The sequence below is a fragment of the Dama dama genome, chromosome 5 (assembly GCF_033118175.1).
Source record: "Dama dama isolate Ldn47 chromosome 5, ASM3311817v1, whole genome shotgun sequence".
Taxonomy (NCBI): Eukaryota; Metazoa; Chordata; class Mammalia; order Artiodactyla; family Cervidae; genus Dama; species Dama dama.
This window is the reverse complement of record NC_083685.1, coordinates 90,461,702-90,488,986: the sequence shown is the minus strand read 5'-3', so window position 1 is coordinate 90,488,986 and position 27,285 is coordinate 90,461,702. Positions and strand designations below refer to the sequence as shown.

General features: G+C 55.4%; 2 protein-coding genes across 6 annotated transcripts; both read left to right on the top strand.

The window, feature by feature from the left end:
• The first annotated feature begins 2,173 nt into the window (after positions 1-2,173).
• Positions 2,174-10,407, top strand: DHRS13 (dehydrogenase/reductase 13). Its single transcript, XM_061142951.1, has 5 exons — positions 2,174-2,475; positions 2,567-2,685; positions 3,752-3,875; positions 4,062-4,373; positions 9,702-10,407. The coding sequence occupies exons 1-5, from the start codon at positions 2,349-2,351 to the stop codon at positions 10,151-10,153; spliced, it is 1,134 nt and encodes a 377-aa protein (XP_060998934.1). The 5' UTR covers positions 2,174-2,348; the 3' UTR covers positions 10,154-10,407.
• Positions 10,408-10,962: 555 nt separating this feature from the next.
• On the top strand, positions 10,963-27,056 carry FLOT2 (flotillin 2). Of its 5 annotated transcripts, none has more exons than XM_061142945.1 (11): positions 10,963-11,120; positions 16,164-16,245; positions 21,932-22,022; positions 22,994-23,117; positions 23,741-23,859; positions 23,982-24,095; positions 24,199-24,318; positions 24,410-24,624; positions 25,036-25,219; positions 25,526-25,675; positions 25,765-27,056. In XM_061142945.1, the coding sequence occupies exons 1-11, from the start codon at positions 11,072-11,074 to the stop codon at positions 25,801-25,803; spliced, it is 1,287 nt and encodes a 428-aa protein (XP_060998928.1). In that variant the 5' UTR covers positions 10,963-11,071; the 3' UTR covers positions 25,804-27,056. The 5 variants fall into 5 exon arrangements, with proteins under 5 accessions (XP_060998928.1, XP_060998929.1, XP_060998932.1 ...); XM_061142946.1 differs by lacking the exon at positions 21,932-22,022 and adding an exon at positions 19,786-19,876; XM_061142948.1 differs by lacking the exon at positions 10,963-11,120 and adding an exon at positions 19,786-19,876 and having other exon boundaries at positions 16,212-16,245.
• The last annotated feature ends 229 nt before the right edge of the window (positions 27,057-27,285 follow it).

Genomic DNA, 27,285 nt, shown 5'->3' with positions numbered 1-27,285 from the left:
GACTGTAGCCCGCCAGGCTCCTCTGTCCATCGGATTCTCCAGGCAAGGATACTGGAGTGGGTTGCCATTTCCTTCTCCAAAAAATACCTTTTTTAAATAAGAGATAGCATGAGACCTCTGCATTCTGGTCCAGAAGCTTTAATCCAAGCAGTTGGGGCTGTCTTTCCTTCCAGTTATTTGCTATCATTTTATCCACCTATTCTGGGAGAAGTCATAACACCTGGTTTTTTTCCCCCTCAGCCCTAGCTGGTATGGAGCAATTCATTATTCAAGTATCACTCAAGTTCCTACAGTGCCCAGCCTTTGCCGGGCCTTGGATCTTGGCCTCAGTAACTTTCTGTGAGCAATCACCAGGGCAGATGTGGCCCCTGCCTCTTGGAGCTTAGAATCTAGTGCGGAGCAGTTTGTTGTTTCAAATGTCTGAAGAGAGAAGAAATCCAGTCTTTAGACTCAGTCATGCCACAAGTAACTCAACTTGCAGTCAGCTTTACAACTGCAGTCCCTGATCAGATGAGTTCATCCATTACCTTAATTCTCAGGCCTCCAACCTCCCTTTTATTTAAACAAACTATTCCTCCTTGCACATTATACTTAAGAAACTTTATCTGCCAATTTTTCCTGAAAACCATCTCCTGCTCCTTAGAGAACACAGCTGTGTGTATGCATGCCAGCGCTGTTAAGAGTGCGTGGTATCTGTTTGCATGTCAGGATTTTGTTTTGGCGGGGGTGGAGAGCACATCCATTTATTTCACTCATATTCCATCCCTAGTCTCATCCCACAGTATGGACACATGAACGCTGAATCCATGGTGCAGCTAAACAGGAAACCTCTGCCGGAATCTGAGGTCTGACCCTGGTTTCCACCCACCCTTCTAGCTTTGCCTCCACCACTCTCCTCCTCCTCCCCTGATGGGCCTTGTGAACTCCTTAAGAGCAGAAACTGTTCTGCTGGGTATTTTCAAGGCTACCTACACTGCTGGGCATGCTGTGAGTGCCAAACAACAGGTGCTAAATTGTACTGGATTTCTTTCTCCTGGCAAGTCACCTGGCCAGAAATAATAATACCCTTACCCATGCCTCCCTAGCTGTCCCCACCCACTCAGCCATCACAATCACTTCTATTCAATGATGAAGCCTCTTTACCTATTTCTCCCACCTGTCAGAATCATTCCAGAGACAAATTTCCTCCTGAAGATCAGAGGACAGATTTTACACTCTCTTCCTGCTTCCCTTAGGAAATGGAGGGGTGGGGGACTTCCCTAGTGGGCCAGCAGCTAAGACTGCATTCCAATGCAGGGGCCCCAAGTCCAATCCCTGCTAGGGAACTAGATCCCACATCCCACGTGTTGCAGTTAAGACCCGGTGCAGCCAAATAAATAATCTATTAAAAAAAAAAGGAGGGGTCTGGTGGGGTAGGAGGAGGTGAGGAGATAGACAGCTAATGAATAAGTGAATCCTGACAGCCCTGAACTGAGGTGCCACCCTACACACACTGTGCCACCTCTCTGATCTCTATGGGAAGAAATGAAAGAATCCTAGAAGCTGAGGGCTTCCCTGGTGGCTCAGCGGGTAAAGAATCCGCCTGCAACGCTGGAGACCTGGGTTCCACCCCTAGGTTGAGAAGATCCTAGAAGCTGAGGGCTGAAATAAGAGGATAAGGAACTGATGGACTTGTTCACAGAGGGCAAAGAATCCAGGAATAGACTCACGGTCAGACACAGCAGCATTCAGGCGTCCACCCCTCTCCAGATGGGAAGGACTGCTACATAATGACACCCAGAGAGCCCACCCGTCTGCTAAGCCCCCTCCTGCAAGTCTTCCGCTACAGAGCCCAGCACAGAGTACAGGTGAGGACAGTCATTCATGCACACACTGACAGACTACAGATGCATGCACACATCTGGAGGGGCTCGAAGCCCACAACACACACCTACAAGGTGCTCACACGGGCGCGCACACACAGGATCCAGAGGCACGCACACAACCTAAAGGATGATCCCAGGATCCATAGGCACATCACATACCAAAAAGTCACTAGCACCTTCACTAGGGGTGCGTGTACAAACCTAGAGGGCGCTCCCAGGCGCAAACGCACATTGGCACCTAGGTTTTCACACCAGCGCACACCCCGAGGACGCAGACGCACGCCTAGGGGGCGCTCCCAGGGCCCACGCACACACGCACGCACACACATCCCTTCCCTGTCTCCCGCCCGCCTCCGCCTCCTCCTTCGCCAAGCCGAAGAGCGCCAGGCGCTCTTCCAGGCCGGTGCGGGGAGAGCCCGCAGCCCCTCGGGCGGCGATCCAGGCGACTCCGGGCCTGGGCGGGAGCCGGGAGGTGCGGCCGGCATGGAGGCGCTGCTGCTGGGCGTGGGGCTGGTGCTGGGCGCCTACGTGCTTGTCTACTACAACCTGGTGAAGGCCCCGCCGTGCCGCGGCCTCGCCAGCCTGCGGGGCCGCACGGCCGTAGTCACGGGTACGTGCTGGCTGCCGGGCAGAGGGCGGGGAGCCGGGACGGCGGGGCGGGGGCCCGACGCCTCAGCTCGGCTCCCGCCCACCCTTCTCAGGCGCCAACAGCGGCATCGGGAAGATGACGGCGCTGGAGCTGGCGCGCCGGGGAGCGCGCGTGGTGCTGGCCTGCCGTAGCCGGGAGCGCGGCGAAGCGGCTGCGTTCGACCTCCGCCAGGTGAGGGAGGGCGGGGCCTGGCAGGGAGGGCAGGGCCTGGCGGGGAGGGCGGGGCCTGGCGGGAGGGTGAACAGAGGACAGAAACATCGAGGAAACAGACAGAAAAGAGCTGGGCAGCTCGAGACGTGGGACCGAGGGTATCCAGTCCCTTAAAGGACAATGCAGCCCGGTTCTCCAAATGGAGAAGAGGGTGCACAGGTGCTCTGGCCACACAGCGAAGGGACGCCAGATCTGAAGGAAGTAATCGCTGTTCTGAGACATTTAAGAATCAGTGGAAGTCACTCTAATGAAAGTAGGAAAGAGAACAGCAGAGGGAACAGCATATGCAGAGGCCCAGAGGCAAGATAAATGGTCTGATTTGAGAAACTGATTGAAAGGTTTAATGAGGCTGGAGCACGGAGTATGGGGAGAAGGGGCAAAAGGAAGGGGCTGAACTCTCTGAGACAGGGCCAGGTTCTGAGGGCCATTATAGACCCTGCTGAGATCAGATTTCATCGAATGGACAGTGGAGATCTGATGAAGTGTCCTCAGCAGGGGCTGGACTGTCAGAATAACCCTTGGGAATGAACCCCTAAGTGACTGTGTGAGACCTGGTTTGTAGGGGGTAAAAGTGGGTTGGAGGAGACCAGTGAGTAGTCCGTTATAGATTTTAGGGTAACGATAACAGGCAGAGGGTATGATGATATTAATAATAATAGCAAGTACCAAAGAAAAAAAAAAACAGCAAGTGCCTACAGAGTGGTGACTACATGCCAGGCAGTGTTCTAAAGAATTCTAAAGATTTTACATATATTAACTCATTTAATCCTCACAATAACTCTATCAGTACTGTTATTATTTCCATTTTACAGAGAACTAAGGCTCAGAAAGATTAAGTATCTTGCCCAAGGTATCACTCTAGTAATAAGCAAAGTCAAGATTTGCATCCAGCATCCACACACTTACCCACTACATTCTAGCCTGGAGCAGATCTTAGTAGAAGGAGCTGAACTCTCAGAATTTGGTGCCTGGGGAGAAGGAAGAAGAGAAGGGTGCGTATGACAGGCCGCTTCTTGCCGCTCCACAGGAGAGTGGGAACAATGAAGTCATCTTCATGGCCTTGGATTTGGCCAGTCTGGCCTCCGTGAGGGCCTTTGCCACTGCCTTCCTGAGCTCCGAGCCACGGCTGGACATCCTCATCCACAATGCTGGTGAGGGCATCCGACCTGAGTGGGGGCGGGAGGGTGCCCAGGGGCAGCCGACCCTTCCAGGCAGGCTTGGCTGAGGGACTGGTAAACATGTGGGAAGGATGCCCCCTACCACCGTCTCACCTGGGGGATGCTGAGGCCTCCGAGAATCCCTCTGGAGCAGTTGTTCACACCTAGCCCCTGCCCCAGGGATCAGTTCCTGCGGCCGGACCCGGGAGCCCTTTAACCTGCTGTTGCGCGTGAACCACATCGGCCCCTTCCTGCTGACGCACCTGCTGCTGCCCCGGCTCAAGACAAGCGCCCCCAGCCGTGTGGTGGTGGTCTCCTCTGCCGCCCACCGCCGGGGCCGCCTCGATTTCACACGCCTGGACCGCCCAGTGGTGGGCTGGCGGCAGGAGCTGCGGGCGTATGCCGACAGTAAGCTGGCCAACGTGTTGTTCGCCAGGGAGCTTGCCACTCAGCTTGAGGGCACTGGTGTCACCTGCTATGCAGCCCACCCAGGTGAGGTTCGGCGCTCTGGCTGCTCTGCTTCATTCTTATTCCCCTCTCCCATCCTCGCCCCCTCCCCTGCTCCCCCAGCCTCTCGCTGAGCCACAGAATCTCAGAGCAGGAAGGAAGCCTGGTCCAGGGAGAGGCCCGTTCCTTGCTGATCTTGAAGCCTGGCTCTCCTTGTCTGGGTTTTTCCTCTCACACCACAAGTTCAGATGCTGACGGCTGGGTAAGGCATGGCAATGAGGAAGGCCTAGGTTCTCACCCCAAGGAACCATCTGCATGACTGAACTGATGATGTTAGCTTATAATTACTCATTCAGGAAGCATTTACTGAGTACCTACTATGTTCCAGGCATTAATCTTGACACAGGGAATGTAGTAGTGAGCAAAACGAAGACCTCATCCTTATAGAGTTTACACTCTACTTTATAGAAGGAGACAGCTAATAAATATATACAATGACAGGTGGTGTTTAAAATGCTGCAGGGAAAGATAAGACAGGGTAAGGGGACTAAGAAATGACAGAGTTGGCAAAAGAAAAAGAAAAAAGAAATGACAGGGGGTGCTATGTTTATCTATGGCAGTCAAGGAAGATATAACTGAAAAGGTGACATTTGAGTAGAAGCTTAAAGGAAATGAATGACCTATGAGGCATTCTAGGGAGAAGAGTAAAAGAACAGAGTAAATACCAAGTGCAAAGGTCCTGAGGCAGAAGTGCCTGGGGTGTTTAAGAAAGAACAGAGAGCCTGCTGTGGCTGGAACAGAGTGAGGAAGGGAATGTGGCAAAAGATAAGGTATAGAGATAGGCTGGGTCATCCAGGGTCTAGGGATCCACTGGAAGCATTCTTACAGTTTGAGTGATTTTACTAATTAGTAAGACCCATTCCTGAGGTGTTGGAGAAGACTCTTGAGAGTCCCTTGGACTGCAAGGAGATCCAACCAGTCCATCCTAAAGGAAGTCAGTCCTGAATGTTCATTGGAAGGACTGATGTTGAAGTTGAAACTCCAATACCTTGGCCACCTGATGCGAAGAACTGACTCACTGGAAAAGACCCTGATGCTGGGAAAGATTGAAGGCAGGAGGAGAAGGGGACGACAGAGGATGAGATGGTTGGATGGCATCACCGACTCAATGGACATGAGTTTGAGTAAACTCCCAGAGTTGGTGATGGACAGGGAGGCCTGGCATGCTGCAGTCCATGGGGTCGCAAAGAGTCAGACACGACTGAGCGACTGAACTGAACTGAACTGAAGACTCATCCCTGCCTTAGGAACGAGTTGTCGGATAACAAGATCTGCCTGACGCATAATACTATACCAAATATTAGACAATCATTACCTAAGGCTCGTTAAAATTATAATAGAGATAATAATAATTATAGCTAACCATTATTACACTCCATATCTCTATATCCAAAGCAGTGGCTGGTCCACTGTTCTGTTCAGTTCAGTCACTCAGTCGTGTCTGACTCTTTGCGACCCCATGAATCACAACACGCCAGGCCTCCCTGTCCATCACCAACTCCCAGAGTTTACTCAAACTCATGCCCATCGAGTCGGTGATGCCATCCAGCCATCTCATCCTCTGTCGTCCCCTTCTCCTGCCCCCAGTCCCTCCCAGCATCAGAGTCTTTTCCAGTGAGTCAACTCTTCGCATGAGGTGGCCAAAGTATTGGAGTTTCAGCTTCAGCATCAGACCTTCCAATGAACACCCAGGACTGATCTCCTTTAGGATGGACTGGTTGGATCTCCTTGCAGTCCAAGGGACTCTCAAGAGTCTTCTCCAACACCATAGTTCAAAAGCATCAATTCTCCTGCACTCAGTTTTCTTCACAGTCCAACTCTCACATCCATACATGACCACTGGAAAAACCATAGCCTTGACCAGACAGACCTTTGTTGGCAAAGTAATGTCTCTGCTTTTTAATATGCTATCTAGATTGATCATAACTTTCCTTCCAAGGAGTAAGCATCTTTTAATTTCATGGCTGCAGTCACCATCTGCAGTGATTTTGGAGCCCCAAAAAATAAAGTCTGACACTGTTTCCACTGTCTCCCCATCTATTTCCCATGAAGTGATGGGCCCAGATGCCATGATCTTCATTTTCTGAATGTTGAGCTTTAAGCCAACCAACTTTTTCACTCTCCTCTTTTACTTCCAAGAGGCTTTTTAGTTCATCTTCACTTTTTGCCATAAGAGTGGTGTCATCTGCATATCTGAGGTTATTGATATTTCTCCCAGCAATCTTGATTCCAGCTTGTGCTTCTTCCAGCCCAGCATTTCTCATGATGTACTCTGCATGTAAGTTAAATAAGCAGGATGACAATATACAGCCTTGACGTACTCCTTTTCCTATTTGGAACCAGTCTGTTGTTCCATGTCCAGTTCTAACTGTTGCTTCCTGACCTGCATACAGGTTTCTCAAGAGGCAGGTCAGGTGGTCTGGTATTCCCATCTCTTGAAGAATTGTCCACAGTTTATTGTGATCCACACAGTCGAAGGTTTTGGCGTAGTCAATAAAGCAGAAGTAGATGTTTTTCTGGAACTCTCTTGCTTTTTTGATGATCCAGTGGATGTTGCCAATTTGATCTCTGGTTCCTCTGCCTTTTCTAAAACCAGCTTGAACATCTGGAAGTTCACAGTTCATGTATTGCTGAAGCCTGGCTTGGCAAATTTTGAGCATTACTTTACTAGCGTGTGAGATGAGTGCAATTGTGCGGGAGTTTGAGCATTCTTTGGGATTGCCTTTCTTAGGGATTGGAATGAAAACTGACCTTTTCCAGTCCTGTGGCCACTGCTGAGTTTTCCAAATTTGCTGGCATATTGAGTGCAGCACTTTCACAGCATCATCTTTCAGGATTTGAAATAGCTCAACTGGAATTCCATCACATCCACTAGCTTTGTTCATAGTGATGCTTTCTAAGGCCCACCTGACTTCACATTCCAGAATGTCTGGCTCTAGGTGAGTGATCACACCATTGTGATTATCTGGGTCATGAAGATCTTTTTTGTACAGTTCTTCTGTGTATTCTTGCCATCTCTTCTTAATATATTCTGCTTCTGTTAGGTCCATACCATTTCTGTTCTTTATCGAACCCATCTTTGTGTGAAATATTCCTTTGGTATCTCTAATTTTCTTGACGAGATCTCTAGTCTTTCCCATTCTGTTGTTTTCCTCTATTTCTTTGCATTGATCATTAAGGAAGGCTTTCTCATCTCTCCTGGCTATTCTTTGGAACTCTGCATTCAAATGGGAATATCTTTCCTTTTCTCCTTTGCTTTTCACTTCTCTTCTTTTCACAGCTATTTGTAAGGCCTTCTCAGACAACCACTTTGCCTTTTTGCATTTCTTTTCCATGGGGATGGTCTTGATCCCTGTCTCCTGTACAATGTCACAAACCTCTGTCCATAGTTCATCAGGCTCTCTGTCTATCAGTTCTAGTCCCTTAAATCTATTTCTCACTTCCACTGTATAATCATAAGGGATTTGATTTAGGTCATAACTGAATGGTCTAGTGGTTTTCCCTACTTTCTTCAGTTTAAGTCTGAATTTGGCAATAAGGAGTTCATGATCTGAGCCACAGTCAGCTCCCGGTCTTGTTTTTGCTGACTGTATAGAGGTTCTCCATCTTTGGCTGCAAAGAATATAATCAGTATGATTTCAGTGTTGACCATCTGGTGATGTCCATATGTAGAGTCTTCTCTTGTGTTTTTGGAAGAGGGTGTTTGCTATGACCAGTGCATTCTCTTGGCAAAACTCTATTAGCCTTTGCCCTGCTTCATTCCGTACTCCAAGGCCAAATTTGCCTGTTACTCCAGGTGTTTCTTGACTTCCTACTTTTGCATTCCAGTCCCCTATAATGAAAAGGGCATCTTTTTTGGGTGTTAGTTCTAAAAGGTCTTGTAGGTCTTCATAGAACCATTCAACTTCAGCTTCTTCAGCGTTACTGGTTGGGGCATAGGCTTGGATTACCGTGATATTGAATGGTTTGCCTTGGAAACGAACAGAGGTCATTCTGTCGTTTTTGAGATTGCATCCAAGTACTGCATTTTGGACTCTTTTTGTTGACTGTGATGGCTACTCCATTTCTTCTAAGGGATTCCTGCCCACAGTAGTAGATACAATGGTCATCTGAGTTAAATTCACCCATTCCAGTCCATTTTAGTTTGCTGATTCCTAGAATGTCGACATTCACTCTTGCCATCTCCTGTTTGACCACTTCCAATTTGCCTTGATTCATGGACCTAACATTCTAGGTTCCTATGCAATATTGCTCCTTACAGCTTCGGACCTTGCTTTTATCACCAGTCACATCCACAACTGGGTATTGTTTATGCTTTGGCTCCATCCCTTCATTCTTTCTGGAGTTATTTCTCCACTGATATCCATTAGCATATTGGGCACCTACCAACCTGGGGAGTTCCTCTTTCAGTATCCTATCAATTTGCCTTTTCCTACTGTTCATGGGGTTCTCAAGGCAAGAATTCTGAAGTGGTTTGCCATTCCCTTCTCCAGTGGACCACATTCTGTCCGACCTCTCCACCATGACCTGACCGTCTTGGGTGGCCCCACAGGGCATGGCTTAGTTTCATTGAGTTAGACACGACTGTGGTCCTGTGATCAGATTGGCCAGTTTTCTGTGATTATGGTTTTAGTGTGTCTGCCTTCTGATGCCCTCTCGCAACACCTACCATCTTACTTGGGTTTCTCTTACCTTGGATGTGGGGTATCTCTTCACGGCTGCTCCAGCAAAGCACAGCCGCTGCTCCTTACCTTGGATGAGGGGTCTACTGTAGGTGTTCATAATGTTTGCTGGTTAAACAAAGGAACAGGAGGACTTTCCTGGCAGTCCAATGGTTAGGACTCCACATGTTTCCAATGCAGGGTATGAGGGTTTGCGTCCTGGTTTGGAGAACCAAGATCCCACATGCCACTGAGGGAGTTCAAAAGATAAACAAAACACAAAGGAACAGGAAAAAAGATGGAGAGAGACAGATTGTTCCAGGCTAGGTTCTTGCCTGGAGAATCCCATGGGAGAAGTCCATAGGGTCGAAAAGAGTCGAACACGACTGAAGTGACTGAGGAGGCAGGGACACAGCATGAGCAATATCTGGAAGATGAGGATGTGTAAGGAGCTTGGATGGAGAAGTGGCTTGCTGTTAGAAACGAGTAAGGTCAGCTTATCAGGTCCCTAAGTACTACCTGGTTGATGCGACCTTGGCTTCCCTGGGACCGGACTCTTTTCCCCACTCCTCTGTAGCCCTGTGCGTGCCTCTTACCCTAGACCCTCAACCACAGTCGTCTTCCCTGCTGCTTCCTTTCTTCCTGTCCACAGGGCCAGTGAACTCGGAGCTCTTCCTGCGCCACGTTCCTGGATGGCTCCGCCCACTTTTGCGCCCCCTGGCTTGGCTGGTGCTCCGGGCACCGCGAGGGGGTGCCCAGACACCCCTGTACTGCGCTCTGCAGGAAGGCATTGAGCCCCTCAGCGGAAGGTACTTCGCCAATTGCCACGTGGAGGAGGTGCCCCCAGCCGCCAGAGACGACCGCGCAGCTCACCGGCTGTGGGAGGCCAGCAGGAAGCTAGCAGGGCTTGGGCCTGGGGAGGATGCCGAATCCGATGAAGATTCCCAGCCTGAGGACCCGGGGACTCCATCCTCTCCAAGCAGCCCCCACCCCGAGGAGCCCACGGCTTCCGAACTCTACCCCAGCCCTCAGAATTCAACAGACAGGTCTACGGTCACGCGCCGAATTCCGGTTAAAGCTGAACTTGAGCCTCAGGCTTGCTAACTGCCCCCCTACCCCACGACCCCCCCCCCCCCCAAAACACACACACACACACAGACCGGGCAGCTTTCCAAGGCACCTGGTGGGCCTTTAAAACCTTAGCTGTGTGCCGGGCCACGCACTGGGCATGGAGAGAGTTGCCATTTTCGCCTCCATGGTTATTTCCCGGGGTTTCCGAGGTATGTCCTGGACAGCTCGTTTCCTGGCGGAAGGAAATAAAGGGTGATTATTCCTCCCTGAGAGGAACGGTAACCCCAGATTGAGAGGTGGGACGTTAGTATATCTGCTGCGGCTTCTCAGGAATTTGAATTTCCTATTTCCAGGCCCTACCCTCAGGCATGCTGATCAGCCCCGGCATAGCGCCTGGGAATTTGTAATCGGATGTCTGGCCAACACTGAGGATTATTCAGCTGGGCCCCTTTCGACCCTTTAGCTAAGTAGTTTCATTATCCCCTTTTTGCATTAGCAGCCAGGTGAGGGACTCAGCCAGATAAGGGACTCGCCCAAGGTCGCCCAGCTAGTAAGCGCAGGGGCTGAAATTGGAACCCCCAGCGGGCTGGCTCCGGGGCCGACCGCTGTAAGGTGGGAGCTGGGAGGTGGAAGGTGAGAAAGGGCAGGGCGGTGGTTATTCAGGCGCCCAGTGGGAGTCGAGGGCAGGCGATGTCTACCCCTTGCAATAAAGCGTGTTGACTCCACGGGTAGCGCGCAGATCGCCTCGCAGGCCGCGCCGGCCCCGCCCTCCGCCGCCACACTTCCGGCGGCGCTGCGGCCGCGGAGGGGTGCGGGCGGGCGGCCGCTGGGGGTGGCCCGACAGGCAGGGCGAGGCCGGCGGTGCGGGCGGGCGCGCGCGCGGGGTGCGGTCCGGAGGCTGCTGTCCAGGTCTCCGCGACCCCCGGGGGGCCCCTCCGTCCCGCCGGCGCCATGGGCAATTGTCACACGGTGGGGCCCAACGAGGCGCTGGTGGTTTCAGGTGAGGGGGCCCCGAGGGAGGTGGGTCTGGAACGCCCGGCGCCGGGAGGGTGTTTGGGGCGGGGGCTGTGCCTGGGAGGGCGGGAGAGGGGCCAGGCCGAGGAAGGGCTCTGAGGGCTGGGGGGCGGTGGGTAGTGCCGGGGGTGGGGCCTGAGTCTACGGTAGCTCCGGAGACCCCTCCCAGAAAGGACCCCCACTCTCCGTGCTCCGCGCCCTAGGGCACCGGCCAGGCGCTCCCCCCACCTCCGCGCCCTGCGTGTTTGCCCGTGTTTATTCCCTCATTTCCTTTCTCCGCCTCCTCCTTTGGGCAGGGTCTCCCCTGTGGCCTAGAGGATCCCGAACCGAAGCCTTGGGGTTCCGGGAACGCTGGCTGGCTGGATGCCAGCGCCCGGAACGAGGGTTGAGTGGGTCGCAGGTGCCTGTCTGGGGAGGGGCGGTGGACCTGGATCCTTGGGTTCTGGGCACAGATCCGTTAATTCCGAGCAGGCTGAGGCTTGCCGGGCTTCACTGACACTGCCCGCCCCGGAGACGCGGGTGCGGCCTCTACAGGTTGAGAAACCTGGCTCCGGGCTGTGTTGCTCTTGGTTGCAAAATGCTGCAGACTCCAGAATTTCTGTTGCGCTTAGGCGGGAAGGGGGCTCCGCATTGTTGGGGGAGGGAGAGAGGTCTTGCCATAAGGCTGCTATTTAAATTGTGTATTTGGATGTTTTGGGAAGTGGCAGAAGCCTTTCAAGCCACCAGTTTGTGCAGCCAATGGCGCGGGTGCTGGGGAGAAGCCCTTGTTTCCCCGACAGCGAGGAGGCCTGTAGCTGCAGGAAACGCTCATATCCTACTTCCCACTGTCAGTATGGATTCTCCACCTGTGCACAGAGTTGTTAGGACCAGCTGCAGAACTGAGCAGAAGAGGGTGGGCTGGACCAGGGCTTGTTGCCACCCACTTTGAGAGCTGGGATGAATCCATTGGGAACTTTCATGGACTTTGGTTCAGTTTGGATCTCAAAGTGATCTCTGCCCTGGGACAGGAAATCGTAAATCTCTCTGACTAGGACCCTACTCCTGTGGGGAAATTAAGATCCTTCACTTCCCTGGCTGTCCAGTGGTTCGGACTCTGTGGTTTCACTGCAGTGACCCGGGGCTTGATCCCTGGTCAGGGAACTAAGATCCTGCAAGCCCTGCAGCACAGCCAAAAAAAAAAAAATCTTTCACTTCCCTGAAAACTAGAGAAGAAAGCATTGGGGTCGCCAGGGAGATCCCCAGAGAGCACTGAGGCCAAAGCTGCTCCTCTTCTCAGACCTGAGCCAGTCTCCCAGCCTCCACTCCTAAAGGTTTTTAGAAAACTGAATCTCCATCACACTTGTATTTTTGTGTGGTATTTCTCTCTAGAAGCCCAGACTCTGGGCCAAGGAGAAGGAGCTCCAGTTTTGTCTTTGCGGCAATCCTGAAACTGAGGGGCAAAAAGAACCCCTAAGACGGGCTGCTCCGTGCCTTCCAAGTTGCCAGGGTACTCTAGCCAGAGGCCAAGGCAGTACTAACTTTGAAGCTGTTTTAGGGGTGCGGTGAGGAGGCCACGCTGAGAATTAAGAGAGCTGAAGTCAAGGGAGGGTGGAAGAGGAGAGAGAGAGATGATGCCCAGCATAATAGTACCTTGGGATTTGAGATGATCGAACTGCACTGTGGCTCTCGCTAGCATGTGGACTTCCAGTCCTGTTCCCTACACCCCATTAATTGGACCTGCATCGAAGTCCAGGTGACTTCCACGGTGGCTCAGCTGGTAAAGAATCTGCCTGCTGTGCCGGACACGTGGGTTCGATCCCTGGGTTGGAAAGATCCCCTGGAGAAGGAATGGCTACCCACTCCAGGATACTGACCTGGAAAATTCCATGGACTATATAGTCCATGGAATTGCAAAGAGTCATGACTGAGCGACTTTCACTTCTAAGTCTAGGGGCATCTCACGCAGCCCGCTTTCAGAAGGAGGATGTTGATGTATATCATGATCATCTTTTCCACTTGAAAAGTCGAGGTTCTTCTTGTCTATCCTCCCTTCTTCATTCTGTAATATACAATTTTTTTTTCTCTGTTTTCTACTTTTGGGGAATCCAAACACCATATACCTTTCTCTTATCTCTACAGTAGGTAAAAAATTCTTAACCTGGAGTTTGTGGATAGAATTTAGAGGTCTTTGCATTTGATAAGAGGAAAATAGTACATTTTTATTTACACTAACCTTAACTGAAAGGATATTTTGTGATCCTTCAGCTTGGTTGAGGACAGAGCAAAGGAAAGTGGGTTGGGTTAGAAGAAGTGAGATAAAATTAGGAGGATTTTCTCCAGGTCTGGAGACAGTAAGAACTGGGGAGGTCAAGGAAGGGTCACCTAAGAGTCCTCTTTTGGGAGTGGTCCCCAGGGTGACCAGGAAGCTGGGAGGAAGATGCCTTCCAGGGGAGGAGGCTGCTGGGGGTGGGGCAGCCAGGCAGCCCCAGCTTCCTGTTGTTGCTACCCCTGGGAACCTGGCCATGTTACCCTTGGCTGAGGCCCAGCCTGAGCTGTGGCAGCCTGCTCCCAAGGTCAAAGAATAAGTTAAAGGTAAAAAAAAAAAAAAAAAAAAAAATGGCTACTCCCTCCAGTATTCTTGCCCGGAGAATTCCATGGACAGGGAGCCTGACAGTCCATGGGGTCATACAGAGTCGGAAACAACTGAGTGACTAATGCTTCACTTTTCACTTCAAAGCGTGGATTCCCACCCTTGCCCCCCTCGCCCCCATCCCACCCTGGCACCACCTCCTCCCCCTGCCCCCTGAGAAGTGCCCTGGGTTGGTTAGAGAAAGCTGTGTCGCTGTGCCACAGCCCCCACCAGGCCAGAAGAAGTGGAACAAGCTGTGGGTTTTGATCCTCTTCCAGTTTCACTGGATCCCGAGATGGTTTTGGTTTCAAGTTGACTGCTGGTCCTCAGAGGCTCCTCTCACCCCTTCCCCAGGGCAGAGCAGCCTGCGGTGGCTTACCTTGAGCGGTAGTCCTGTGAACAGGTGTTTCCAGAGAACTGCAACCTCTTCCCGACCCTGTTCACACTGCGGGGATGCTCCCGGCTGCCTGGACCTCAGGCTCAGCTGCTTGTACACCATGCACAGGGCAGACCTAGGAGACAGGGTGGGCTGCCCAGTGGGCGGTATCACTTGCCAGCTGTCTGTCTTGGCAGGCCCGCCACACTTGTGGGATCTTTGTTCCTTTGTTGTTGTTCAGTCGCTAAATTGTGTCCGACTCTCCAACCCCGTGGACTGCAGCACGCCAGGCTTCCCTGCCCTTCACTATCACCTGGAGCTTGCTGAAATTCATGTCCATCAAGTCAGTGATGCCAGCCAACCACCTCATCCTCTGTCGCCCCCTTCTCCTCCTGCCCTCAATCTTTCCCAGCATCAGGGTCTTTTCCAGTGAGTCGGCTGTTCGCATCAGGTGGTCCCTCCACTTATCTAAAACTTCTCTCCAGTTCATGATTCTACTGTCTCTGTTTGGTTGTTGACCTGACCACCCACCCAAACCCTGGCTCTCGACCTACACTGTCCAATATGGTAGCCATGAGCCACAGGTTAATTTAAGTTAATTAAAATTCATTTTCTCGGTTATACCAGCCAGATTTCCAGTGCTCAATAGCATATGTCCCGAATGGCTGTTTTGTTGCACAGCACAGCTGTGGAACATTTCAATCCGAGAAGGACGTTCTCTTGGATAAGACTACTCTAGTAATTATCCCCCCATGTCAGCCACTGTGTGTGGCTTAGGTCACTGCAAGAGGCTGCTTCTCCCCAGCCTCCTTGACCCAGGTATCTTTCTCCTTGTGCAAAGTGGGGTTTCTAAAATGCAAATATAAGTGTGGTTTCTTAGCTTAAATGACTTCCCCATCACTCAGGCACATACACACAGAACCCCTGCTTGGCCCAATATCTACAGTACTCTGCAGTCTGCCCTCTGCCCCTCTACCTGGCTTTGTCCCTTGCCATGAGGCCCCAGAGACGCTAACCCAGCTACACAAAACTACCCCTGACCTTTGACCTTGGGAGGCACTCACCCTAGACTTTCCTGAAAACCCAAGTTCATGAATGCAGAAATGACGCCCACTGGCTTTTTGCTGTCACGTTTCCTCTGAATCCTCTGTTTCTGCCAGGGAATATCCCCTCTTGCTTTTACTAAGTTTTCTTGAACTTGTTGATCAAGTTTCGGCATCAGCAGGAGGGTTTGCAACAAGAATTTCAAGAACTGATTTTTCTCATTTCTGTATAGAGATTGTGCGGAGCTCATCCACAAGTGAATCTGGGTTGTGGCCAGATTCAACAGGCTATTTAGTTGATACATAGTTTCCAGGAGTCATTTCCTTTTTAGTTTAGGCCTTTTCCCTTTCTCTCACTTTTCCAGTTGGTACCATGAGTTGGCTTCTGTTTTGAGGTCTTGCCTTCTTCCCCATCCGCTCCCATTCACTCTGAACCCCTGGGAACCAGCCTTACTGAGAGGTCTGCTGAGCGTGAGCCAGCCCCCACCCCCACCCCGCCCCTTGGCTCATAGACTCCCTTGCATTAGCCTTCCACCTGCTTTCCCTCTGGGACTGATCCCATCCTGGTAACAGGCCGGTCGCATGGTACAACCATCAGCTCAAGAAAAGGTCACTCCTCCGAGTCCCACCTGTTTTTAAGAGAGGAACAGTACCTTCATCTCTGTTTCCCTAGCACAGAAAAGTACTTGTTTGCTGAAGTGATGGTTGAATCAAAGATGGAAGCTTCCCTGTTCACTCTTGCCCACTGACTTTGTTCTCTGAAAGCACATACATTCTGAACCACTCATTGGCTCCCCTCATTTCTATGCAAATTGCCTGTCTAACAAACTAATTCCCAAGACCTTAAGGGCCTGTCTCTCATTTATCTGTAACCTCCACACCTGGTGCCCAGTGGTAGGAGTTTGTCAATGCAGGCGAAGGCCCAGCATTGCTGATGGAGGTGTTGGAGGGTAGACAGACCCAAGGACTGACTGACCAGACATGGTTTGCTTTGCTCTCCAGGGGGCTGTTGTGGTTCCGACTATAAACAGTATGTGTTTGGCGGCTGGGCCTGGGCTTGGTGGTGTATCTCCGACACTCAGAGGTAAGGGCCTGGGGGCTGGCGATCGGGCATCCTGGTGGGCAGGGGAGAAGACGGTCTCCATTCTTACCTCCTTCGTGCCACTTGAGCTAAAGCATCTACCACTTGCTGCATTCCACTCTAGTTGGGGGGACCTCCCAAGAGGCAGGTGGAATGGGTTACATGGGGTGGCAGGAGGGCTGTCTGTGGGCAGCTCCTCCTTGGTGGGTGTGCTTTTTCCAGTGAGAGCATCACTTCTGCCCCAGGCAATTCAGGCAGAACCCTAACGCCCTGATTCTAGCTCAGAATTATTCACGAAGCCTTAATAACACACCTGTTTGAAGTGGTCCTGGGAAGGAGGAAAGGCTTGAAGAGACCCCTACCTTGTGCAGGCCCCGGGACAATGCAGGCAGGGGCTAAATGGCAGACGATGGTTACAGTCTGAAGGGGCTCTGTGTCTTAAAGACAAAGGATGCAGATCTAAGGAATTGGCACTGGGGCTGGGCAAGATGGGTCCGGACCTCCTCCGTCAGTCTGGAGAGACTTAGAAGGGGAAAGGAGATTTCAGCTCAGGCTCTACCTGCTGGCTTTCCCAGAGCCCGGGGCAGGGAAAGGGTTCTCCTGTTCCCAGGCGTCTCCTGTTCCCCTCACCGCCCACCCAGGAGGAGATGAGGCTGGCCGGCCACCTCTCCACCAGCACCCCCTTCCTGATTATGGGAGATCAGGGGAGGAGGGGCCCAGATTCTTCCAGGCCAGGAGCCAGGCGACACAGGCGGCAGAGCTATGAAAGCGCAGGCCTGTTGGCAGGGGTGGGGGTCCTGTGAAGGGGAAGCAGTGGAGATTCCAGTGGAAATCCCCCTGTATCTCAGTCTTGGCAGAGAGACGCCTCATGCTGCAGGGAGCTGCTAGTGCTTGGGGCTCCGAGGAGTCTGAGGGTGCTGGCTCCGTTCAGGGGCATGGGAAGCATGTCACAACGATTTAACTTCTTTGATCTCTCCTAACCTCCTCCACTGCCCATCTCTCCCCACTCTTGGTCCTGCCTCAGTTGAGGGATCTTGGGAAACTCTTCTGGCCCGAGGTCAAAAGTGTTCATAAAGTAATTAGTAGCGGTCACAACTTCCTCTCTGGATCCTAAGACTCCTGAGGGGGCCTGCTGGCCTGACAGGAGCCATGGGTCCCCTCTCCAGAGACACTGTCACCTCCCACCCCACACCCACAACACAGTCCTGGGACAGCAGAGTGTCTCCTCCAAGCCCCTCGACTAGAGAGTGTCCGCTTGCCCCGAGACCTGTCCTGCCAGGCGTCCGCTGCCAGGTACTGCTGACACCCCAGAGGCCCTTTCTCCACACCGTGGTTGGTCCCCTCCCGCTTCCTGCTCCCGGGAGCAGAGCCCCAAGACAGCAGGGCCCGGCTTCTCTGACGGCAGGTTTGAAGGTGAGGGGTAGGGGGCCTTGTGCCTCATCCTAGGAGCGGCTCTTCCACACCCAGGCTCATCAGGGCCCACTCTTGGGTTCCTGGGGCGGCCCCTTCCCTGTCCCCTAACCTGCTGCAGGGGCGTCTCCTCCAGTGGGGACTTTTGTTTCCCCGAGGCCAGCAGGCGCTTCCTAGGTCAGAGTGGAGGTCTAGGTTTCTAACCCAGCCTCCCATTTGAGGTCCTTTCCACAGCCATCCTCCATGTCACCTGCCCTCAGTGTCAGCTGTTCTTCTCCAGACCCAGTGAGGTCTCTCCCGCTGCCCTTTGCTGCCATGTCCTGTCCTGTCCTGAGGCCCCGATGGGGGCAGCTGTCTCTCCCTAACCTGAGCGGTTCCTCCACTTCTGGCATCTGAGCTGCAGCCTCCCTCCTCCCCACTCCTTCCCTCCTCCTCCCTCGTCCTTCTCCCCTCTCCCCACTCCCTCCCCTCCTCCCTCCTCCCCCTCCCTTTCTCTCCCCTCTCTTTCCAGTCCCTCCCCTCCCCCCTCTTCCCCCTCCTCCCCACCCTCTCCCTTTCTTGTCTCCTTCCCTCCCTCTTCCTCCCTCCCCTCCTCCCCTTCCCCTCCCCCACCCTCCCCCTTTCCTGTCTCCTTCCCTCCCTCTCTCCTCCCCCCACCCTTCCCCTTTCCTGTCTCCCTCCCTCCTCCCCCTCCCCCCTCTCTTCCCCCTCCCCCACCCTCCCCCTTTCCTGTCTTCCCTCCCTCCTCCCTCTCTTCTCCCCTCCCTCCGCCCTCTTTCCTGTCTCCCTCCCTCCTCTCCCTCCCCTCTTCCCACCTCCCCCACCCCCCCTTTCCTGTCTCCTTCCCTCCCTCTCTCCTCCCCCCACTCTCCCCCTTTCCTGTCTCCCTCCCTCCCTCCCTGTCTCTCCCTCTCTCCTCCCCTCCCTCCGCTGTCTTTCCTGTCTCCCTCACTGCTCCCTCTTTCCCGTCTCCCTCCTACCTCTCCCTCCCCTCCTCCCTTCTCCCCCTCCCCCACCCCCCCTTTCCTGTCTCCTTCCCTCCCTCTGTCCTCCCCTCCCTCCCTCCACCCTCTTTCCTGTCTCCCTCTCCTTCCCCAAAGAGAGCTTGATGGGTGCCTGTCTGAGCTGGGTCTGCTGTCCTCTCGGCCTGAGGGTGCTGTTAGGGAGGGGCCGGAAGGCAGTCAACCTGTGTACAAGCGCATGGCTGGAGAGTGGGGGGACCCACATTGCCTCCTGCTCCCTGTCCCCCCACTCCACTTGCTTCTGCTCCTTCACCTCAGCCTCTGCCCTCCTTCCCTCTGGTTTAAGGAAACCTTCTGCGCTATCCACAGGCTGGCCTCTGCCTGGTCCAGCACCCAGCACATATGGGCACACACCCTGCCCCAGGGAGGCCCAGGTAGCTTCCACACACCTTTTCTTTGTAATGACTCTGCCTGTGCCCGGCTCTAGAAGTGAGTGACTCCCAGTTGTCCCTGTGAATATTGGCAGGGGTGCACACACTTCCCCCCCCTCCCCAGCCTTCCTTGACACATCCCACCCCCGCAAATCAGAAAATCCAAAAATCTCTTCAGACTCTTCTGGGCCTAAATTGCCTTCTTAGGGATAAGTAGCACAGACCTTGAGGGGTTGTGCCCTGAACAGGATTCAGTATTTGCTGTGACTCATGAACCCCCAGAGTGGCCTCCCCCACCCCCCACCCCAGTTTCTGGAAACACAGGTTTGCCTCTGTCCGGAGCGAGGAGCTCAGGCTGCCAGCCAGACAGTGCCAGGAATCTCCTGGGAAAGTGAGGCAGTGGGTAACCCCGGTGCCCTGCGCACAGGCAGCCTCCCAACCTCAGGGCCCAGGGCATCAGCAGGCTTTACCTCCAGCCCAGCAGCTTCTCACTGGAAGGGTGTGGGGGCTGGAGAAGAGACCCAGAGGCCTCAGGCCAGCGCAGGGGTGTCTCTGGCCCCCTACGGCCTGGCCGAGCTGGCAGTGGAGGATGGGAGCTGAAGTTTTGAGAGCGACCCTACCCCCAGCCCCCAGGCCTCAGGCATCCGGTGCTTGTCTGGTAACCACTGTGTGTGTTTGCTGTGTCCCCTCCTCCCCCTTCCTGTCCCTACCTTTCCCTCCCTCCCCCGGCTGCTCCTCAGACTGTCTCTGGAGGTTATGACCATCCTGTGTCGCTGTGAGAATATTGAGACGTCGGAGGGGGTCCCGCTATTCGTAACAGGGGTTGCACAGGTAATAACCCGCCTGCTTCCTCCTCTGTGTCTAACCTCCTCTCTTCCTGCCCTTCGGGGGCCTGGCAGACTCCAAATGGACTCCCTTTTCCTGAAAGCGTGCCTCCCTGCCCTCTGCTCCCACCACCACTGCTCTGGATGGCCCCCACTCCCTTGTCCGGGCTCATGGGGGGCTGCGAGTGGGGAGAGAGAGTGAGGGCTTCTGGGAGCTCTGCCCAAGTCTGCCAGGGGGTGTCCTTGGACCCCAAGCCTACACTGAGAGTAAGCTGAGGCAGGAGAAGACACAGACCCTTTCGTGACAGAGGTGGACTGCCCAGGTCGGGAGGGGTCTGTCCTAACAACTCCTGCCAGAGTCCTAGTGCTCCAGGCATCACAGAGCTTCTTGCCCGTGCCTTCTCCAGGCCGACACCCTCCTCCCTGCAGCGCCAGGAAAACGGGCCCCCTGGGGAATTGTGTTTACCCCACCCCTTGACCACCTCCAACTTCCTTGACAGGCCTGAGCAAAAAGAGCCATGGCCATTCCCTGCCCCTGATTCTCTGTCGAGAGGCCTTTGAGCAGCTGTCTTTGTCACCAGACTTCAGCTTCCCCATCTGCAAAAGGGGGAGAATCGAGCCCTCCCTGAGCCTTGTAGGAATATTAGAAAGGCAAGTAAAGTAATGTGAGGGTGCTCGCTTTGGGATTTTCAGAAAAGAAGTGCTCGAGGAACGCCATCTGTATCACAGACTTGATCTCACCTGGGAAAGCAAGCGACCTTCTGTCTCCCTCCTCACTGCCATGCAGCCATAGAGATGAAACCCTTTCCTGAGCCAGGGCATTTAGCGACGCAGGTTCCCATCTTCATTGGTCCGTTTGCCAGCTCCCTGCTGAGCGTCTTGTCAGCTCCCAGCACAGCGGAGGCAGCAATGGACATCAGAAAGTCCCTGCCCCTCAGAGCCTGCATGCTGGCGGGTCCGCAGGCCAGAGGAGACCTACATGTCACCTTACCCATCCTCCACCCTTCCATGAAATTGTCCTTCAGCTTCTCAGGCAAAACCTGGCACCCCCACACCCTGCCTCCCCACACCCTGCCTCACCCATTCTCTTATCCTTAATGGGGAAGAAGACTGTCCCCATCACACCCACCACTCATCGCCGTGGAAGGGCAGGCTTCAGGGCAGAGAAGAAGCCCAGAGCCCCTTTGCGTGGGATGCATAGGGGCCAGGCCTCCCTCGACACCCCACCTAGCAGGCTCGTCTCCCTCCAAGCCCACACTCCACTTGAAAGAGCTGCTAATACCCAGGTCCCCTTTCAACTGGGTGATAATGGACCCTGAAGACTCAGGTCATCTGGGCAGAACTTTTCTTGGCCCCGAAGCTCTAGCGTGACCCCAGCCTTTTCCTCCACTGGCCCCACCTAACCCCAGCCCCAGAGAGTGGGCTTTCAGCCTTGGCCTGATGCCAGGTAGAGGGATCCGGCAGGGTTCCCCAGGTGGGGCGGGGCAAACACAGGATCACCTCCATCTTGGCCCAGCAGTGGGCATACCCCCAGCATGCCAGGTACGAGGCAGCTTTCTCAGCAGCCTCGGGAACACCCTGGGGTGCTGAGCATGCCCAGGGAACAGGCGAAGGCCTCTGCGGGATGTTCAGATGGTACCCACAAACACAGCCTGGAGGACCAGCACTTATGTGCTGTCCCAGGACAACACACATAGCTACGCCAAGACTCTTGCCCACCCTACCCCAGCCCCCGCCCCCCGGCCCAGACCACCCCCGACTACTTCTCTGCTTCCTTTTCCCGCTCTTCCAGCCAGGCTGATGTGAGCAGAGGACACATGTGCACATGGGTGGCACATGACCCTCCTTCCGCTGAGCCATCTGCACCCCAGCCCTGCCTTCCCACCCCTCTCCTCCTCACACGCTCCCAGCTCCGACCCCTTGGAGAGCCCACCCCCTTCGTCTCCTGCAGCAGGACCCCCCTGGCCCGTCCCAGCCGGCACAGTGAGATGTCAAAGTCTTTCCCCGCACCCCAGGCCCTGGACCCCCAGACCCATGGCCCCTGTTTTGCATTTCTTGGCAGGATTTCCCTAGAGATTATGACGTTGCAGCCCCGCTGTGAGGACGTAGAGACGGCCGAGGGGGTAGCTTTAACTGTGACGGGTGTCGCCCAGGTATAGTAACTCAGCAGCCCCGCGCATGTCCGTTGAGCTGCCTCGTCCCCACACTGGGGTTTGGGGTGGGAACGAGGAAAGGCCGGCAGCCAGGGGCAGTCTCTCTCCAGTGGCCCCACCCCTGCCCGCCCCCCTTCCCAGAGAGGGTCGCCACCACCGGAACTTGCACTCAGCCTCTCGGCCACCCAGCAGGACTAACAAGACACCCCTTCTCTCCCCAGTGGGCCGGCGGAGGACAGAAGCAGTGCTGAGGGCTCCTGTGTCACTAACCCCTCCCCGTTCTTTGCAGGTGTCGGAAATGCCAAGCCCCAGAACGCAGGCCTCCCCTGACCCCTGGGTAGGGGGCTGCAGGGTGGGGACCAGAGGGCGAGGCCACGTGAGGCCGGGGAACTCTAGGCTCTGGAGTCAGAGCTGCGTTATATTCCCAGCCCGGTGACTGGGTGAGGGGCTTCCTGCTCTCCAGAGGTCCTCACGGGGCAGGTTCAGCCATCTCAAAGGCCCCTGGTGCAGGAGTGGCTGTCCTGGTGCCTTGGGGAAGAAAGACAGGAGGATGCCCACCCCTGGTGATGGACCGCAGACCTGTCTCCTCCCCTCTCCTGGCTCTCTTTCCTAGTCTGTCTGTCTGCACCCCTGTTGCTCATTCTCCTTTTTGCAGAGACCTGCAGGCTGAGGGGCCAAGGGTGGACTGGAGGGGTTGGGTGGGGGGAGGAACCCCGAATGTCCAGGAGAGAGGCCCTGGCAGAGCCTGGGGCTGCCAGTGAAGGTGAAATTTCTCAGTATGAGTTCCTCGTGTTTCTCCCTGCTGGAGGCCTCAGCAGACCCCATCCCCTTCCACCACCACTCCCTCCCCCTCCCCCCAGGCCTTCAGGTCCTGAAAAGGAGGGGAGGGGTACCGCCACCATCCTCCTGGGTCTGGGGCCTCTGTCTGCCTGCCTCCAGCCTGGCTCAGGCTCCTCTGTGACCACCGGCAGGTGAAGATCATGACCGAGAAGGAGCTCCTGGCCGTGGCCTGTGAGCAGTTCCTGGGCAAGAGCGTGCAAGATATCAAGAACGTCGTCCTGCAGACGCTGGAGGGACACCTGCGCTCCATCCTCGGTGAGGCCCTGCCTGGCACAGGGACCCCTCTCCCTCTGCCACCTGCAAGGAGCCACACAGCATCCCTGAGCCAAGGCCAGGGAGGGGGGAGAGGGGGGCCGTGGACAGTCGGGCCTGTCAGTCCCACTGAGAGGCTTCTTCAGAAAAGCTGACAGGTTTTCCGTCATGTATTTCCTTTCAAAATGTCAGGAGAGTCGAGTGAAGAAGAGAGCGTGGATATGGGGCTGAGTGCCGGTCTGGTCAGGCACCTAGGGCTGCTTGGGGCACTTTTCCTCATCCTGCCCACACCCTGCAGGAGGAGACTCGGTGTTAGAGGAAACCCACCAGGGACTTCCCTGCTGGTCCAGTGGCCAAGACTGCGCTCCCGAGGCAGGGAGCCCAGATTGGATCCCTGGTCAGGGAACTAGATCCCACATGCCACAACTTAAGAGTTCACGTGCTGCCGCTAAAGATCCCACCTGCTACAACAAAGACCCAGCACAGTCAGATAGAAAGAAACCTAGGAAGACCCAGCACAGACTGCGTGACCCCTGCCTACACTCAGACCTCTCCCTGGCCACCTCCTCCCTTACCCAAGCTGGCTGGGCCCCTGGGGAGCCAGCCCGCAATCCTTCTGCCCCCAGGGACCCTGACGGTGGAGCAGATTTATCAGGACCGGGACCAGTTTGCCAAGCTGGTGCGGGAGGTGGCGGCCCCTGACGTTGGCCGCATGGGCATCGAGATCCTCAGCTTCACCATCAAGGTGCGGTGTGGCGGGAAGGCTGTGGCCCCCGTGTCCATCCGTGCAGGGTGGGGGAGCTTGGCAGGAGGGGCCCCTTTATGCCTCTGACTATTCCCAGGGATGACTTCCCCTTCCCTCCCCAGGATGTGTATGACAAAGTGGACTATCTGAGCTCCCTGGGCAAAACACAGACGGCTGTGGTCCAGAGAGATGCCGACATCGGGGTAGCTGAGGCCGAGCGGGACGCAGGCATCCGGGTATGTGGGCTTGCCTTCCCAGCCCTGGGGACGAGGGAGCGCAGGGGCAATGGGAACCCCAGTTCTCAGGGGGACCCTCAGCACCTGCCCCTCCTGCTCCCAGGAAGCCGAGTGCAAGAAGGAGATGCTGGATGTGAAGTTCATGGCAGACACCAAGATCGCCGACTCCAAGCGAGCCTTTGAGCTGCAGAAGTCAGCCTTCAGCGAGGAGGTCAACATCAAGGTGAGAAGCTGTCGGCCGTCCTGGGGTCAGGGCTCAAGGCCCAGGACTGGCGGCCAGCCTCTGACGTGCTGACCACCCTCGCCCGCCACAGACGGCTGAGGCCCAGCTGGCTTACGAGCTGCAAGGGGCGCGCGAGCAGCAGAAGATCCGGCAGGAAGAGATTGAGATCGAGGTCGTGCAGCGCAAGAAGCAGATTGCTGTGGAGGCGCAGGAGATCCTGCGCACGGACAAGGAGCTCATTGCCACCGTGCGCTGCCCCGCCGAGGCCGAGGCCCACCGCATACAGCAGATCGCCGAGGGCGAGAAGTAGGTGCCGCTGGGGGCCCCACTTTAGTCTGGCTCCTCTGCCACGCAGGCAGCCCCTCCACTCCTGGCCAAGCTTGGAGGCCCCCACGCCAGCTTCCTCACTGGGAAGTGGGGGTAACCCGCCTGCCCCATGGGATTGTCATTAGGAAGACTGAATTAGGTGCCAGAGGTTTAAGGGCCTGGTGTGCTGCTTGGCACAGAGGGCACCCAGGTAGGTCCCCTCTCCAATCTGGCCTCTGGGAGCCAGTGCCCTCTTCCAGGCCAGAACCAGAAGGCCAGGGCACTGGCCTCATGGGTCCCTCACCCCTGACACCTGCCAAAGTGGGGGGCTCGAGGGTTCACTGGCCCCCAGGCGAGGCTTGAGGGACCCCTGGCACTTCCCACTGACCCTGCCCGCCCGTGACTCCCCAGGGTGAAGCAGGTCCTCCTGGCTCAGGCAGAAGCAGAGAAGATCCGCAAAATCGGGGAGGCAGAGGCGGCAGTCATTGAGGCGAGGGGCAAGGCAGAGGCCGAGCGGATGAAACTTAAGGCTGAGGCCTACCAGAAATACGGAGATGCAGCCAAGATGGCCTTGGTGTTGGACGCCCTGCCCCGGGTAAGGCTCCCACCCCAGGCTGGGACTGGCTGGGCAAATGCCGGACTTCTCTGGGCCTTGTCAGTAACACAGTGACAGGACGGCTGGGAGGGTTAAATGGGGAAGTACTCAGCGGTGTGGGAAAGGACTCTACAACAGGCCTAGGCTCATCCCTAACCCAGTGGACCGTCTGACCTTTATTGCAAATAAGGGCCACCCAGGCTGCACTGGGATGATGTGAGGTGGAGATGGGAGGGAGAGATGCTGGATGGGGCAGGTGGATGGAGTCCGAGTAATAACTAACTCTCCCTCGACCCCGCCTCCTAGATTGCTGCCAAAATTGCTGCCCCACTGACCAAAGTCGATGAGATTGTGGTCCTCAGTGGGGACAACAGCAAGGTGACGTCAGAAGTGAACCGCCTGCTGGCCGAGCTGCCCGCCTCTGTGCACGCCCTGACGGGCGTGGACCTGTCTAAGGTGGGTGTCTCGCCGTCTGCGATGGGTTGCCCAGGCAGAGAGGTGGGGGCCCTGGAGCCAAGGCCTTATGGCATCTCCCGTCCTTGCAGATACCGCTGATCAAGAAGGCCACCGGTGCACAAGTGTGAGGTCTCGTCGGCCCACACCCTTCAGCAGCCACCGCCCCCACCTTCAGCACCCGTTTTAATACCACAGGGACAACGGGAACGTCACTGACTCTGGTGCCTTATTCTGTAGGGACCAGAAGTGCTGCGTGTTCAGGCCTCTGGCTGTCTTCCCTTCTCCTCTGTCTCTGTCTCCTCCCTCTTCTCCTCCATCCCACAGCCTCACTTTCACTGCCACGACTATCTGGTTTGTCTCTTGCACCCTTATCTCCTGTACGTCTTTTCCTTTGTCTGTCTTTTTCTCTCCCTCTCTCCTCGCACCCTCTACACACATCATGTCGTTTAAATTGAAGATGTTTATTACAATCACCATCTTGTCTGTCTGTGGGGGTGGCCCTGCTGCTCCTGAGAATCCTGGTGCCTTGAAGTTTTCTGTGCTTATGTCCACCCCCCACCCCCGACCCCATGGCCCCGGCCAGAGCTTCAGCATGGGTGCAGGGATTCTGGGGATGACGGCCACCCTGCCCTCTCCTGGCCTGGTCTTCCCAGCCCAAAACCTGCCCCCAGGAAGTCCCCAGGCTCACCCACTCCAGCCCTTCTGGGCCTGGGTAGCTGTGGCTGCAGGCCCAGGGCCATGGCCCTCCACCAACCCCTGCCCAGCTCCAGGCCTGCTCTCGCACCTCACCTCTCTCCCGCGCCCACGGGCACAGAGGCGAGGCCTCCTGTGTAGAGCAGCTCCCTTGGTTTACTACGGCCTTAGGAGGCCCCTGCTCGTGCTCAGGGAAGCCCCTTCCCTGGAGTGGGGCTTGGTCCCAACTCTGCTAAGCCTTTCTGGGATCAGGATCCAGCCCTTCTGGGGACTAGAAAATGTACAGACCCCCTTCCTACTAGGGCTGTGCTGCCCTGAGTATCAGGCCAGGCCCTTCCAGTGGGCAGAGCTGTGCCAGCCCTGTACAGAATCGAGTGCCGTAGGCTGGCTGGACTCCTTCCCCGCTTGTGCCGGCTTGCTTCCTGGCCAGAAATGATCAGGTTCCAGCCGTGGGGAAGCAGCCCGGTCCTCTGTCTCCTTGCCTCAGAGGAGGCAGAAGAGCCCAGGGCCCCAGCATCCTGGCAGGGACGCTGCGGGCGTCCTGTGGTCCTGGTCCCCCACCCCTCGCCCTGCCCCAGCCTGTGTAGCTATTCCTGCATGTGGGTGCTGCATGTCCGGTCTGGGGCTTGGATGCTGCACTGCCCCGCTGCCTGTCCCTTCTGGTAAAATAAAGATCTGGTCATGCCCACGCCCTGTACCGTGCCTTTTGTGAGGAGAGAGGCTGGAACACACCCACACACCCCTTCAGCCTAAAGGCTACACTTTGCCTGTTCTTCCCCACCCTCGACACTGGGGGGCAGCAGCACCCTGGCCTTGCCCTCTTGGCTTCCTGGAGCAGGGCAGCCATTGCCCAGGTGCTGAAGCCAGATCTGAGCCCTGGGAGACCTGGCCCCACTGCAGACACAAGGCGGAAGGGG